We start from the raw sequence: 15,686 nt of genomic DNA on the forward strand, positions 1-15,686 counted from the left end.
AAAAAAAAGAATCTGACTACAGTGGCTGGGGTCACTGGGGAGGTGTGAGATTGTTCCCCAACCCAGTGCAGTGGGTTAAAGGATCTGGTGTTGCTGCAGCTGTGGCTCAGGTCACAGCCGCAGCTCGGATTCAATTCCTGACCCAGGAACTTCCATATGTCATCAGTTCAGCCATAAAAATAATAACAATATTTATTATTATTATTTTTGCTTGTTTTATTTTAAGTATATTTGTATGCCACTAATTGTTACAGCAGGAAAGCAGCTGTGGGGTTTTGGTGCAGAAATAGAAGCAGAGTCCAGAGCATGGAGACTTCAAGTAGGTTTATTGACCAGCAAATGGCCAGAAGCACCAAAAGAAGGCTCAGGCTCCCTGGCATTTGGGGGGTAGGTTTTATAGGGGCTTTGGCTGAAGTAGCCTGGGTCAAGATTAGCATCAGGCTGCATGGGAGGGGTAGGAGGAGGGGATGAAGAGGTTCCAAGATAGGGTCATGGGAAAGGTAGGAGGATAAGTAGATTCCAAGTTAGGGTGTGGGTTGAAAATTAACAAAATCAAAAGGTAGTCAAGGCAATCATTGTTCTGGAAACGTTGGTTCTTGGCAAGATAAGGGTGTTGGCAGTTTGGGAGGTTTAATCTGGCTCTAAGTTTCCTCCATTTTGTTGATAATAAAGAAAAGGGGTGAAAATCTCTTCTGCAGCTAGTTCCTCCTGAACAGGGTCTTTGTTTAGGACGTTTGGGTGGAGGGAATCTGGTGACACCAGACAGCCTGGAGTGCTAAAATGGACCAGACCCATTTGTCCATGACGGACTCGATTGATCTCTATAAAAAGGAAATGAAAAGGCGCAGTAGCAACGGCCTGGCCACTACAAGTTGTAGAAGAAGAACCAGAGAGATGAGGAAAGGGACCAGCCATGAGAAAAGTGAGGAGGCAGGGGACCAGGCCATGAGGTTCTCTGTTCCTGGAACCAGGTGGCCTGTTCTCATAGACATTGATACCCTCTCTGACTAGTCCTGACTTTTTTTGTAAAAACAGCAGCCTTCTTGAAGAGCTGCACAAATTCCTCCTTTTTCTGCAGCAAGGAGATCAAGACACCTCCTGTTTTGAAGGACAACTGCCACGAGGGAATCTATTTGATCTTGGAGGTAAGCCATTTGGTCTACTACTTCTTTCAGAGATTTAGAGATTTGTTGGGAGAGGAGTGAGTATCGGCGGGTTGCCACCCCACACCTGCAGCCCCTGTGCCCCCTGCTATACCTATTCCAGCCCCCGCCAGAAGGGGCAGGAACTGGATGGCCCTTTTCGGTCTGATCAGTGTGGAGACAGCGATGGGAATGCATCCCTATCCTAGAGAGTACTGAATAGAGGGAGCTGGAAAAGCCAAACTGCATGTTCCCATCCAATTTGTGGGGTTTTTGCCACACAAGAAAAAGATATCCCAGAGTTCCCTTCATGGCTCAGTGGTAATGAACCCAACTAGTATTCATGAGGATGAGGGTTTGATCCCTGGCCTCGCTCAGTGGGTTAAGGATCTGACATTGCCCTGAGCTGTGGTGTAGGTCGCAGACAGGGCTCAGATCTGGTGTGGCTGTGGCTGTGGTATAGGCCGGCAGCTTAGCTTGGATTTGACCCCTAGCCGGGGAACTTCCATATGCCATGGGTGTGGCCCTAAAAAGATAAAAAAAAAAAAAAAAAAAAGATACCCCCCAATATATATATATATAATTGTGGAGTGTAGTGGGGCAACTTGGGCCTGAAATGAGACCTTTAAAACTGCGATTGTCCAAGATCAGAGCTGTTGTTACCTTTCTGGACTTTTAGAAAGGTGCCAGTATGTTCCCAGGCTTGTGGAGGGGCAGAGCATGCTTGAAAAGCTGGACAGAAGCTGACAGAGGAACGCAGATCCATCAGGGGTGGGAGGAATTTGGGGTAACTCCTACAATTATGTCAGTGGAGGTTTGTAGCAGTGAGATTAGACAGTGGGGAAGCACAAGGGCCGGGGGATCAGAGCGGCTCCTAATCAGAGGGAGAGGAAAAAAAGATCAGCTAACGGGAGACAAGGGATAAGGGGTAGCATTCTGCGTGGATGAGGATCTCCTTGGAGCCAGAAATCAGTGATGGCAGGGAGTAACCCCTCATCAGTGATGGCAGGGAGTAACCCCTCGACCATTATTAGTGGTTGTTCAAATGGGTTCCAGGTCGGATTGGCACTGAGTATGAAGAGGAACTGCCAAAAAAGAGGCTAGCGAAATTAAGTAAGCCTGAGTTATAAGAAAAGAGAGGAAGGGGGCAGATTTAATAATAAGGTGAATATCACCAGAAGCAGGATTCCTGAGATTTTTGCTGGAGTGAACTGTGGCCTCTTCCAATTTTTTAGTTTCTCTTATTGGTTTCTCTAGGACACAGGAAAGCTTAATTCTGGTGGGAGTTAATTTTGAGTAGCCATATATCTGGATGAGGCAAGACACATGAGAGGGGATGAACATTTTTCAGGGTCAGGAGCTCCTTTGAGGTCGTGAGTGGTGGGTCCATCCCATTTCACCCTTTAGTTTGGCTGCCATAGGAGTTGTAAGAACTGCCTGGAATGGTGACACAATAGAAAAGTTAAAATTGATTAAAATATTTTCAGGATATTACATCCAAAAAAAATCAGAATATTCATTCTTTTCAAATGCACATGAAACATTCTCAAGAACTGACCACTTACCGGGGCACAAAACTAACATCAACAAATTTAGGAGTATAGACATTATATCAAGTATTTTCTCTGACCACAATGACAAACTAGAAATCAACCACAGGAAAAGAAATGAGAAAAAACTGACTACATGGAGACTAAACACATGCTACTAAAAAACCAATGGGTCAACGAGGAAATCCAAAGGGAAATTTTAAAAAAATCTCGAGACAAATGATAATGAAAACACAACCATTCAAAATCCATGGGATGCCACAAAAGCAGTTCTTAGAGGGAAGTTCATACCAATATAGGCTTTCCTCAAAAAAGAAGAAAAATCTCAAATTGACAACTTATACAGATCTAAAAAAAACTATTGTAAAAGCGACAATAAACACAAAAAACAGCAAAAGGATAAACATGAAGATGTTAAAAAAAGACATCAAAATGTGTGGCTTTCCCATCATGGCACAGTGGAAATGAATCCAACTGGGAACCATGAGGTTTCAGGTTCAACCCCTGGCCTCACTCAGTGGGTTGAGGATCCAGCGTTGACATGAGCTGTGGTGTAGGTTGCAGACGCATCTCCAATCTGGCGTTGCTGTGGCTGTAGCGTAGACTGGCGGCTGCAGCTCCAATTAGACCCCTAGCCTGGGAATATCCACATGCCGAGGGTGCAGCCCTAAAAAAAAAAAAGAAAAGAAAGAAAGAAAAGAGAGATAAAAAAAAAATTATAAAATGTGGGGAAGGAAAGTAAGAAAATCCAGACTCTTTTTTTCCTAGAATGTGTTTGAGCCTATGACTATCAGGCTAAAGCAAGCTAATACAGGAAGGGGTTAACATACTTGAAAAACAGGGCAACCACAAATCAAAACCAAACAGTACACTCAGGAAAACTAGAAAGAAGAGGACACAAGCACAAAATAAAAGGAAATCATCCAACCAAAAAAAGAAAGGAACCAAAGAGAAACATAGAATCAACTGGAAAACAAAGTTTAAAATGGCAATAAAGACATACTTATCAATGATTACCTTAAATGTCAATGGACTGAATGCTCCAATCAAAAGATATGGAGTGGCAGACTGGATTTAAAAAAAAAAAAAAAAAAAGCCTAAAGAATTACCTGGAATGGGCCCCATCCATTTTGGAGCTAAAGGGGACATGGGGTCAGCCTCTTTGGCCAACCCCAGTCTCCTGGATGTAGTGTTAAGGTGGCCAGGTCATAGTTTTTTAACAGGTTGCTTGGAGGTGCTGGTCTGCACACTGTCTGAGGAGATGCTGGGTAAGGTGAAGAGCTAGCCAGGAATCTGAGAAAGGTGGCAGGGACGGGGTCTCAGCAAGGGGCTGTCATCTAAAAGGGTTTCCATACGTTGGAGTTCCCGTTGTGGCTCAGTGGTTAGCAAATCCGACTAGGAACCATGAGGTTGCAGGTTCGATCCCTGCCCTTGCTCAGTGGGTTAACGATCCAGCGTTGCCGTGAGCTGTGGTGTAGGTTGCAGACGTGGCTCGAATCTTGCATTGCTGTGGCTCTGGTGTAGGCCGGTGGCTACAGCCCCGATTAGACCCCTAGCCTGGGAACCTCCATATGCTGCTGGAGAGGCCCAAGAAATGGCAAAAAGACAAAAATAAATAAATAAATAAATAAATTGATCTCATACACTAGAATTCAGGTCATGTATCGCTGATGAAATGTTTCTGTTGGATGGTCTTGATTTAAATAAGATTGGTTGGTGGCTAAATGAATATGTCAGCTTTTTGGATTTTAGTAATAATTTCGGTTCAACCAGTACTATCACCATTTTCCCTTTCCACAGAGATGATTAAACTTGAATGTAGCGTGTTAAACTGTTCAGGAAAATGGTAAATACCTTTTCAGAACTTATAGGAGATTGGTTTTATATTTAGATTTCTATAACTGGTTATACTAACGTATTTAAATACTGAGAAGATCCCTTTACTAGCTCATAGAAGAGAACAAGATTCACCTGTGTTTCAAGTTGTGTTCACTAACCTGTTAAAGCATGAGCTGAAGATAAACTGAAAATGTCCCATTTATCTTTTTGATCTTAACTATGCCAATTTCATTAAAATTATCTGTATCTAAAATATTGCCTTTTACTTATTGAAAGGCATTTTAGCGAGGTTTACGTACAGCATCAAATAAAGAATATTTAGCATTTCTCACATTTTATAGATGATCTTGTTTTGTTTTGTTTGTTTGTTTTGTCTTTTCTATGGCCTCACCCATGGCATATGGAGATTCCCAGGCTAGGGGTCTAATCGGAGCTACAGCTGCCGGCCTGTGCCAGAGCCACAACAACGTGGGATCTGAGCCACGTCTGCGACCTACACCACAGCTCACGGCAACGCCAGATCCTTAACCCACTGAGCAAGGCCAGGGATCAAACCCGCAACCTCATGGTTCCTAGTCAGATTCATTAACCACTGAGCCACAACAGGAACTCCCTATAGATGATCTTTAAGATCAGATGCTTTTAAAATTCAGTGTGACAAGATACGTTAGCAAACTTCACTTGTGAATTCTTACAAGGTCAGGCTGTTAGAATGCAGGACGGTCTTTTAAATAAGTATTCAAAACACAACTGCAGAACTACTGGATGTGTGTGATTGATAATGGTGCTTTTGCCAACACATGGAAGGTTTAAAGCAGGGGAGCTATACCATCAGCACAGATTTGTAAATTATCTGGTCATAAAGCTTAAGAAGTAAAAACAAAACCTCAGATCAAAAAAAAAAAAAAAAAAGTAGAGTTCCAGTCGTGGCGCAGTGGTTAACAAATCTGACTAGGAACTATGAGACCATGAGGTTGCAGGTTCCATCCCTGGCCTTGCTCAGTGGGTTAAGGATCCGGCATTGCCATGAGCTGTGGTGTAGTTCACAGCCGCGGCTCGGATTCTGCCTTGCTGTGGCTGTGGCTGTGGCCGGTGGCTACAGCTCCGATTAGACCCCTAACCTGGGAACCTCCATATGCCATGGGAGTGGCCCTAGAAAAGGCAAAAAGACAAAAAAAAAAAAATTCCATACTTCCATATTCAAAGGGGCTCACTTCAATGAACTTTCTAGGACTAGCCCTTCGACACATCAGGAGCACAGTCCCTGGTTTCTCTTACATCAACAGTTAGTTTGGTAGGTGTTGTTTTAGGAGGGCATTGGCCCTTTCTTTCTGAGGACTGGGGATGGCGGGGAATGTGAAAATACCACTTGAGTTCTGAGCTCAGGCCATCTCTTGGGTTACCATGGAGATGACGAAGGCCCCTTATGAGATTGGGTAGAACTCCGGTGACTGAAAAAAGGAATGGACACTGTGACAAAACCCGAGCCCCCTCGGCTGCCTTTTTGTTGGTTGAAGGGAAAACCTCAATGCATCCTGAGGAAGTATCTACCAGAATAAGCATGTATTTAAACCTTTTAACTTAGGCATGTGGGTGGAGTCAATCTGCCAGTCCTGTCCTGGAATTTGTCCCCTGGTTTGACAGGTGGGAAACGGTGGGGGTCAGACCCGATCCTGCGGGGACACTGAGGGGTAAATGTGGCAGCATTGTGTCACCTCCTGTAATTGAGAGTATAAATTTGGGCAGATTGTCTGGCCTTGGATGAGTTTGAAAAGGGGCCTGAACCCCACATGGAACTGGCTATGTAATCTTTGAAGTACTTCTTGGCTTTAGGGTTCAGGGATGACTGGCTTGTCTTGCCATAGGAGCCACAGGCCATTTAATTCAGCTCCTAATTCTAAGTAATGCTGTAGTTCATCTGGGGTGTAGTTGGGGTTAATGTCAGGGTGCAGTTGGACTGGAAGGTCTCAGTCTGGAGTTACTGATGTTTGTGCCTGTCTTTTTGCCTCAGCAGCAGCCAGTGCATTTCCCCGATTTAGTGGGGATATGGGAGGCTGCTGTCCCTTTATGTGGATGACCACAGCCTCCTTAGAGAGTTGTGCCATCTGTAGGAGTTGGTATAGGGGTTCCCTTTGTTGTTAGGAAACCATGCCCCTGCCAAATTATGGCATGGGAATATATTCTACAATAGGCTTTTTTTTTTTTTTTTTTTTGCTTTTTAGGACCTCACCCTTGGCATATGGAAGTTCCCAGGCTAGGAGTTGAATAGGAGCTGCAGCTACTGGCCCACACCACAGCCACAGCAACTCGGTTCTGAGCCACATCTGTGACATACACCACAGCTCACAGCAATGCTGAATCCTTAGCCCACCAAGTGAGGCCAGGGATCAAACCCGCATCTTCATGGATACTAGTTGGATTCGTTTTCACTGCACCACAATGGGAATCCCAATAGGCATATTTAGAATCAGTATATACGTTTATAATCTTGTCCAGGTCCAGGACTAGGACCCAGGTTATAACTACTAGTTTGGCCTGTTGAAAGGTCATTCCTAGTGGGAGAGCAGCTGTTTCCAGAGGTCATGTTTCAGTGACCACTTCATACCCTGCTCTTTGGGGAAAGGTGTCAATGGAACTGCCATCAATATACAAATTGGGGGCCCCCTTTGGGTTTGTCGGTGATATGGGAGAATGAGAAGAGTAGAAGGTCTACCATCTTGGGGCAGGAATGTACAGAAGAGTCAGATAATTGAGGCTGAGGAAGTAGGGTAGTGGGGTTTAGTGTGGCACATCTTTGAAAAGTCAGGGATCTTCTATAAAAAGGGCATGGGAGTTTCTATGATGACTCAGCAATAACGAACCCAACTAGTATCCATGAGGATGTGGGTTCAATCCCTGCCCTGGCTCAGTGGGTTAAGGTTCCGGCATTTCCATGAGCTGTGGTATAGGCTGGCTATAGCTGTAGCCTGGGAACTTCCACATGCCACAGGTACAGCCCTAAAAAGACAAAAGGTGTGTTGGGGAGGGGCATGGATTTGTTGAAGGTAAGAGGGTTGCAGGGCAAGTAGGGCTCAGTATGTCATAAGTTCTATAAATTATGGGAGGAGAGAACAGTGAGTGGCTGTCTGAAGGTGAGTCTTTTGGGCCTCAATTGTTAGAAGGGTAGATGCCCCCAACACTTTGAGACAAGCAGTCCAGCCCAGTATCACTGTTCCTAGCTGTTTTGATAGATACACAACTGGGCCCCACAGTTTGGGGCCAGGATTCCCACTGGAAATCCTTCCCTAGTGTGTACATGAGGTAGAATTTCTTCAATGGGTTTGAGAGGCCCGGTGCTGGGGCTGAGAGATGGCCTCACTGAGCTGTTTGAAAGGAGCCCCGATAGGCTCTGAAGGATTTGGGGTCTCTTCTAGGGGTCCTGAGTGGCTGAATAAAGGGGTTTTCCCAGGATGCTACAGCTGGGAATCCACACTGTAAAATATCCTATCAGGCCTAGGAAAGCTAGGACCTCTTGTTTAGTAGTGGGAATAGGCATTTGGTCAATTACAGTTTTTCTTTTTTCTTTTGCTTTTTAGGGCCAAACCCAAGGCATCTGGAAGTTCCCAGGCTAGGGGTTGAATCAGAGCTGTAGCTGCCGGCCAACACCACAACCGCAACAACTCAGGGTCTGAGCCTCATCTGTGACCTACACCACAGCTCATGGCGATGCCAGATCCTTAACCCACTGAGTGAAGCCAGGGATCAAACCTGTGTCTTCACGGCTACTAGTCAGGTTCATTACCACTGAGCCACAATGGGAACTCCAATTAGAGTTTTTCGATCAGTTGTGAGTGCCTGGTGAGTGGGAATGAGGAGAAGTTCTAGATAGATCTCAAGTATTTATTTAATTGGGCCTTGGATGAGGAAACCCAACACCCCATCTCTGCTAGACAACTTAGGAGGAAAGCTCTAACAAGTGACCACAAAGTAGCAGATCGTCAACATATTGTAGGGTAGGGCTAGGCTTGACGTCAAGTTGGCTGATAGCTGTCACCAAGGCTTGATTGAAAAAGTGTGGGCCATCCCTGTACCCTTGGGGGAGGACAGTCCCAGTGCGTTGAGTCCTTGAGCAGGAGTCAGGATCAGCCCATGTAAAGGCAAACAGATCCTGACAGGCTGGGGCTAGGGGAATCGTAAAAAAGCCATCTTTTAGGACAAGTACCGAGACGTGGGAGGTGTTAGGAGGAATGTATGAAAGAAGAGTGTATAAGGATTGGGGACCACAGGGTTGGTGAGGAACACTGCCTGGTTTCTAAGGTGGAGGTCCTGGACTAAGCAGAAAGATCCATCAGGTTTTTTATAGGTAGGATAGGGGTATTACAGGGAGAGTGGGTGGGTCTAAGAATATTAGCCCTGAGAAAAATTTCCATGATAGGTTTTAGTCCCTCTTTTGCTTCTCAGCTAATTGGGTATCATGTCTGGTTTGGGTGGTGTGTAGTGTTTTTAAGTTTTATGAGAACTGCAGGGTGATGGGTGGGCCATTGCGGGAGTAGATGTGTCCCAGATTTTGGGGTTTATGTTGGTGGAGGAAGGGCTAGGGGTAGAGGTGACCGAGTCTGGCTGACATAGGAGGGTAAATTTTGAGTCTGGTTGAATAGGGAATTGAATGTTGGATTTTTTTTTTTTTTTTTTTGGTCTTTTTAGGGCCTCACCCAAGGTGGAATGTGGAGGTTCCCAGGCTAGGGGTCTAATCCGACCTGTAGCCTCCCGCCTAAACCAGAGCCACAGTAATGTGGGATCCAAGCCATATCTGTGACCTACATACACCACAGCTCACAGCAACGCCAGATCCTTAACCCACTGAACAAGGCCAGGGATCGAACCTGTGTCCTCATGGATTCTAGTCAGGTTTATCAACCACTGAGCCACAGCAGGAACTCCTGAATGTTGGATGTTCTGAAGTGGGAATTGTCAGAGGCCGCTTGAAACCTCAGCACTCAAAGGACGGGAAAGGAAAGGGAAGAGAGAGAGAACAGGAGGGATTTTTGTGGAGGGATCCCCATGACCCCTCCTAGGTTTCAGCACCAAATGTTAGACTGGGCGAGGGCCTTCCCGACCTGTTTTTATAAAAACGCTAATGTAGGGAGTTCCCCTTGTGGCTCAGTGGTTAACGAATCCGACTAGGAACCATGAGGTTTCAGGTTTGATCCCTGTCCTTGCTCAGTGGGTTAAGGATCCGGCGTTGCTGTGAGCTGTGGTGTAGGCTGGCAGCTACAGCTCCAATTAGACCCCTAGCCTGGGAACCTCCATATGCCATGGGAGTGGGCCCAGAGAAGGCAAAAAAAAAAAAAAAAAAACACTAATGTAAGTGTCAAAATACATAAATCTGGAAAGCCCAGCATGGCTCCCTCCTAAACACCAGTTTAGGAACAAACAGAAGAGCTGTTCCAATGGCTTCATGTCCAACTGAGCACCCAACTGGTGAAGACAACCTGGCAAAAACTGGCCCAGACATGGAGTTCCCATTGTGGCACAGGAGAAATGAATCTGACTAGTATCCATGAGGACACAGGTTCTACCCCTGGCCTCACACATTGGGTTAAGGATCTGGCATTGCCATGAGCTGTGGTGTAGGTTACAAATGTGGCTTGGATCTGGCATTGTGGCTGTGGTGTAGGCCAGCAGCTGTAGCTCTGATTCGATCCCTAGCCTAGGAACTTCCACATGCCACAAGTGCAGCCCTAAAAAAGGAAAGGGGGGGCCAGATGCAGCTGCCCCTCTCTACCACCGCTCCACTGACATATGGAAAAGGGGAACCCTAACACATAGGGTGCCAAAAGCATTTCACAGACCTCTTCATGAAACTGGGGAAAAGCCAAAATGGGAAAAATTGGGGAAGAAAATGTTTCAGGACAGAAATAAAAGGAATGAAGTATGTCTAGGGACTCAGGAGGTCTGGTCTGCCTCCATTATCCCTTTCTTGGTTAGACATACACCCAGCTGATAAGGTCTAATCAAAATTATACATTAAAGAAATTCCTGGGGAGTTCCCGTCGTGGCGCAGTGGTTAACGAATCCGACTAGGAACCATGAGGTTGCGGGTTCGGTCCCTGCCCTTGCTCAGTGGGTTAACTATCCAGCTTTGCTGTGAGCTGTGGTGTAGGTCGCAGACACGGCTCGGATCCCGTGTTGCTGTGGCTCTGGCGTAGGCTGGCAGCTACAGCTCCAATTAGACCCCTAGCCTGGGAACCTCCATATGCCGTGGGAGCGGCCCAAGAAAAGGCAAAAAGCCAAAAAAAAAAAAAAAAAAAGGAATTCCCATTGTGGTACATCGGGACTAGTATCCATGAGGATGTGGGTTCGATCCCTGGCCTCTCTCAGTGGGTCAGGGATCTGGCATTGCCATGAGCTGTGGCTGTGGTGTGGTGTAGCTGCGGCTGTGGTGTAGGCTGGCAGCTATAGTTTTGATTCAACCCCTAGCCTGGGAATTTCCATATGCTGTGGATGCAGCCCTAAAAGGCAATGCACGCACGCGCGCGCGCACACACACACACACACACACACACACACATCAGGATCTGGCACTGTCACTGCTGTGGCACAAGTTCCATCCCTGGCCTGAGAACTTCAGAACGCCATGGATGCAGCCAAACAAAAACAAACAAACAAACAAACAAAAAAACAAATACATGAAAAAGACACCCTGTTAGTTCCTGTTGTGACTCTGCAGGTTAAGAACCCAACATAGGAGTTCCCATCGTGGCGCAGTGGTTAACGAACCCGACTAGAAACCATGAGGTTGCGGGTTCGATCCCTGGCCTTGCTCAGTGGGTTAAGGATCTGGCGTTGCCATGAGCTGTGGTGTAGGTTGCAGACGCGGCTTGGATCCAGCGTTGCTGTGGCTCTGGCGTAGGCTGGTGGCTACAGCTCCGATTCGACCCCTTGCCTGGGAACCTCCATGTGCCTCGGGAGCGGCCCAAGAAAATGGCAAAAAGACAAAAAAAAAAAAAAAAAAAAAAGAACCCAACATAGTGTTCGTGAGGGATGCAGGTTCAATCCCTGGCCTCACTCAGTGTATGAAGGATCCAGCATTGCTGCAAGCTGCAGCACAGATCACAGATTTGGCTCCAGCCGGGCATTGCTGTGGCTGTGGCATAGGCTGGCAGCTGCAGCTCCAATTCAACCCCTAGTCCAGGAACTTCCACATGCCATGGGTTAGGCCATAAAAAAGAAAAACAAATTTTAAAAATTTTGTAAATAAAAAAGGAGCCACCCTGAAAGCAGTATGGCAGTTCCACAAAAAATTAAAATTAGAATTACCATGTGATCCAACAGTACCACTTTTAGGTATATATCCAAAAGAAATGAAAGCAGAGACTTCAACAGAACAGAATTGTACACTCATGTTCATAGCAACATTATTCATGATAGCCAAAAAGAGGAAGTAACCCAAGTGTCCAAGACAGATAAATGCATGAAAAAAATGTGGTCTATACATATGATGGAATTTTATTCAGCCTTAGAAAGGAAGGAAATTGTGTCATATGCTGTAACATGGATGAATCTTGAGGACATTATGCTAAATGAAATAAGCCAGTCACAAAAAGACAAATACTGTATGATTCCACTTAAATAAGTTTCCTGGAATAGTCAAAATCATAGAAAGTAGAATGATGGTTGCCAGGGTCTGGGGGGAGAAAGCAATGGGGAGTTAGTGTTTAATGGATACAGAGTTTCTCTTTAGGAGGATGAAGTTCAGCAGACAGATGGTGTTGACCTGAAATAGACTGCCAGATTGTTCTCCCACAAGGACAAATTTATTCACATCAGCAGAGAATTGCAGTTTGGAGTCTGCAACTATGGCAAGCTGCATTCAGGTCAAGAGAAGAAAAAGCATTTATAGAGGGGGTTAAAGGAAGTTGGAAGGGCTATAATAAACAGAGGACCTGGCTTTTCATTTGCAGGTCCTTGCAGGGGAAGAGTCCTGAGGTCCAGCCCCAGCAGCCAGGGAGTGCCGAAGGAGAGGATGGGCTACACACAGCGCAGAAAGAACTGGAGCCAACTCCTCAGCTGCATGCTGCAGATGACCCAATTTATTAAATGAAAAGCATCAGTTTTTATACCATATCACAATCAGGTTTCGTGTAAGATTTGACATTAACATTTGATTTAAAGCCCTTTCTGTTCCCTCCACCTGAGATACAAAAAAAAGTTAGTTAAAACATGTTCCTTTCAACTTTAGATTTTCCTTCAAGATTACAAACTTAAAGTTTCACACTGTATTTTTCTTAAAAGGTCAACAACAGTAGCTATTCTATATTAAGAACAAAGCTCTAATAAGTAATAAACCATGATACCTAACATTCTTTAACTAAAGGCGTATGTAGTTAACAAAACACATGAAAGCCTTGGGCTCATGGCATTCTTAAAACTACGATTTATTTGGCGCCAGCAAGCTAAGCATTTAACCTATTGTGCTGATTTACGTAAGTTCCAAACCACCAATTTCAATAGAAAGGAGTATTATACCCAAAATTATCAAATGCCCCCACAAGGGATGAAAGTTACAGGTGACACTGTTATTTGATAAAAAATATATCTATTATAGAAAATAGCAATTTATAGGCCAAACAACATTTTTCCCAGCCCCAAACTTCTTTTTAAGTAAAGGGACTAAAATCATAAGTTTCCCCTGTATACTCTCACAAAATAGGTGCCATAAATTGTTACTCCAAAACAAAGGCTTTTTCCATTACATTGTTTAAATAACTTCACTCTGTTTTGGTTCAAGTGTTTTACGTACCCAGGGCAAATCTTTAGCTGTAAGAAAGCTGTGAATAGGAGATAGAAAAAGAAGGATAAACACAGAAAAATAGATTAACATATTTTTTAGGGGATATCATTTTTATTTTCCTGGAGCCGATGTCTTTCAAGGGATTGCTCTGCAATCCTTCTTCTTTCTTCAGCTTGTCTGTAGCTCTGCTAACCAGACAAGCCTCATGCAGGTGCCGACTGTGGCTTTGCTTTCTTTACTGGAGCAGCCTTATGGCTCCCGACAGAAAAGGAGTCTTTCTTATTTTTAGACTCTGCGGCAGTCTCAGAGTATGAGAACTCCACCTTCTGGTCTCCTTGATCTATTTGAGGCTCTTTCTTTCTTTTTTTTTTTTTTTTGTTTATTTTAATTTTTTATTATAGTTGATTTACAAGGTTCTGTTAATTTCTGCTGTACAGCAAAGGACTCAGTCATAGACATATATACATCCCTTTTCTCGTATTATCCTCCATCATGTCCCATCACAAGTGAATGAATATAGTTTCCTGTCCTACATAGCATGTATTCGAGGTTCTTATTTACTAATTTTTTACAGTGGTGACAGTTGTCCAGCATTTTAAATATGCTTAATGCCACTGAACTGTACGCTTAAAATTGGCTTAAATTGTAAATGTTATGTGTATCTTACCACGAGTAAAAACAAAAAAGGGGCCACTCTACAGTACTAAGCATTAAGAGAATTTAGCTTCAGGAAATGGGTAATATTAGAGGTGTATGCTGGTGAGGAACTGCCAAATTCATTAGATTTGGGCTTTATCTTATTCTTACGTGAACCCTACGATCCAAGAGAGCTAAGGATGCCTTGTTTTGTTTTGTTTGTTTATTTGTTTATTTATTTAGGGGGAGGGCTCACTGGGGGCACGTGGAAGTTCCCAGGCTAGGGGTTTCTATTCGGACCTATAGCTGCCGGCCACCACCACAGCGACAGCCACGCCAGGATCCTTAAACCACTGAGCAAGGCCAGGGATGGAACCCGCAACCATCATGGATACTAGTCGGGTTTGTTAGCGCTGAGCAACGACCAGAACTCCCTAATGGTGACTTGTGAATGCGGCCAATGGGCCACCCCAGCGGAAGACCCCAGCAGCTCTGTGTTAACTGACAGCAATCTCCCAGAAGCCTCATCTTTAAGGGGGGAGGGCTCCGCCTCCAGTCCAACCAGCCTCCTTCAATGTCAATGGCTGTACGTTCTTCCAATCAGAACGCTTTCCAAAGGCAGGGCCAACCGCAACGGGTCTATTTCCTTTTGGCCCGCCCTTCCTTGCTTCCGATTGGCGAGTTTCAAACCCACTGGCGCCAATGAGAGTGGGCGCACGCGCGGCGCGCCTGCCTTACCTCCAGGCGCGGCCTTTGAAGAAAAACTGTCACTGGAGAATCATGGTGCGGCCGGGACTTTCAGCCGCCGCTGGTAAGTATGACCTTGAGCTGCTGTGTCTTATGAGCGGGGACGAAGGGAAGCCCCCGAGTCTTTTCCGCGGAAGTGGGAAGGGTGGCTTGTCTGTCTGCCTCAGTCTCCCCGTGGGCGTTTCCGGTCCTGGGGGTGCTGCTCCGGGTCCAGGTCCCGCCCGGTGAGACGTCAGGGCCAAGGGCAGGGGAGGCTGTGCACGAGCCACATGCCTGCCAGGCGTCTTCCTAGTGACTCCCACAGCTGCTCTGCAAAAAGCTGTCATTGTCATTTCGTTTGGGTAAAGAACCTTACGCAAGGTCCACACCCTGTAGGAAGCCAGGCGCTCCCGCAGCCCAGATTTGGATCCTGGCGGAGCCGGGGTGTGGCCCGCGGGGCTGTGCCGCCCCGCCCAAGCTGTGACAGCTGTCAAGGCGGGTCCCAGCCCGACGTGGAGCCTTCTCGCGAGCCGGCGCGCCCTGGAAGCTGATGAGCTAAATCTGCACTGAGGCCGAGGGGTCCTGGGCCCCCGACCTCCTCGTTGTGCCTGAAGCCCTTTGCTGCCTTTCAAAATACTCCTGTTCAAATGCCTGCCACCGGCTCCAAAATGCATTGTTTTGTTAGTTTCGGAAGTAATGCCTGTTGGTTGTCTCCTAGGGCCTGGGCACTGTCCTAGGAACTTAAGCCAACAACCCTTAAAGATGAGCATTTCTGCCCGATTTTATAGGTTCAGCAGCAATTAGAAATCACAGAACTGGAATTCCAGCCTGACCGCCCAGCCTCCATCAGTCCTACTCTTCACAGCTGTCTCCTAAGGATGCATCACAACCACATTTCAGCACACAAGCCAACTCAGTTTAGACGAAGTTGTGTGATTTTGCACCCATATAGCCTTTAAAAAAAAAAAATCATTATTAACTTTAGCCTTTTTCAACCACCTACTCCCCTCACTCAGTCCC

General features: G+C 45.7%; 1 protein-coding gene across 2 annotated transcripts in view; it reads left to right on the top strand.

Annotated features, from left to right (window-relative positions):
- Positions 482-15,686, top strand: part of CKAP2L (cytoskeleton associated protein 2 like) — a 36,470-nt gene continuing 21,265 nt past the window's right edge. The window contains exons 1-2 of one of the 2 annotated variants that reach the window (XM_021087021.1): positions 482-922; positions 1,079-1,145. In XM_021087021.1, coding sequence (XP_020942680.1) covers positions 914-922; positions 1,079-1,145 — 76 coding nt within the window. In that variant the 5' untranslated portion in view covers positions 482-913. Of the gene's footprint in view, positions 1,146-12,474; positions 14,752-15,686 lie in introns of both variants that reach the window. The other variant, XM_021087020.1, reaches the window with a different exon arrangement.

Source organism: Sus scrofa, chromosome 3 (assembly GCF_000003025.6).
Source record: "Sus scrofa isolate TJ Tabasco breed Duroc chromosome 3, Sscrofa11.1, whole genome shotgun sequence".
NCBI lineage: Eukaryota > Metazoa > Chordata > Mammalia > Artiodactyla > Suidae > Sus > Sus scrofa.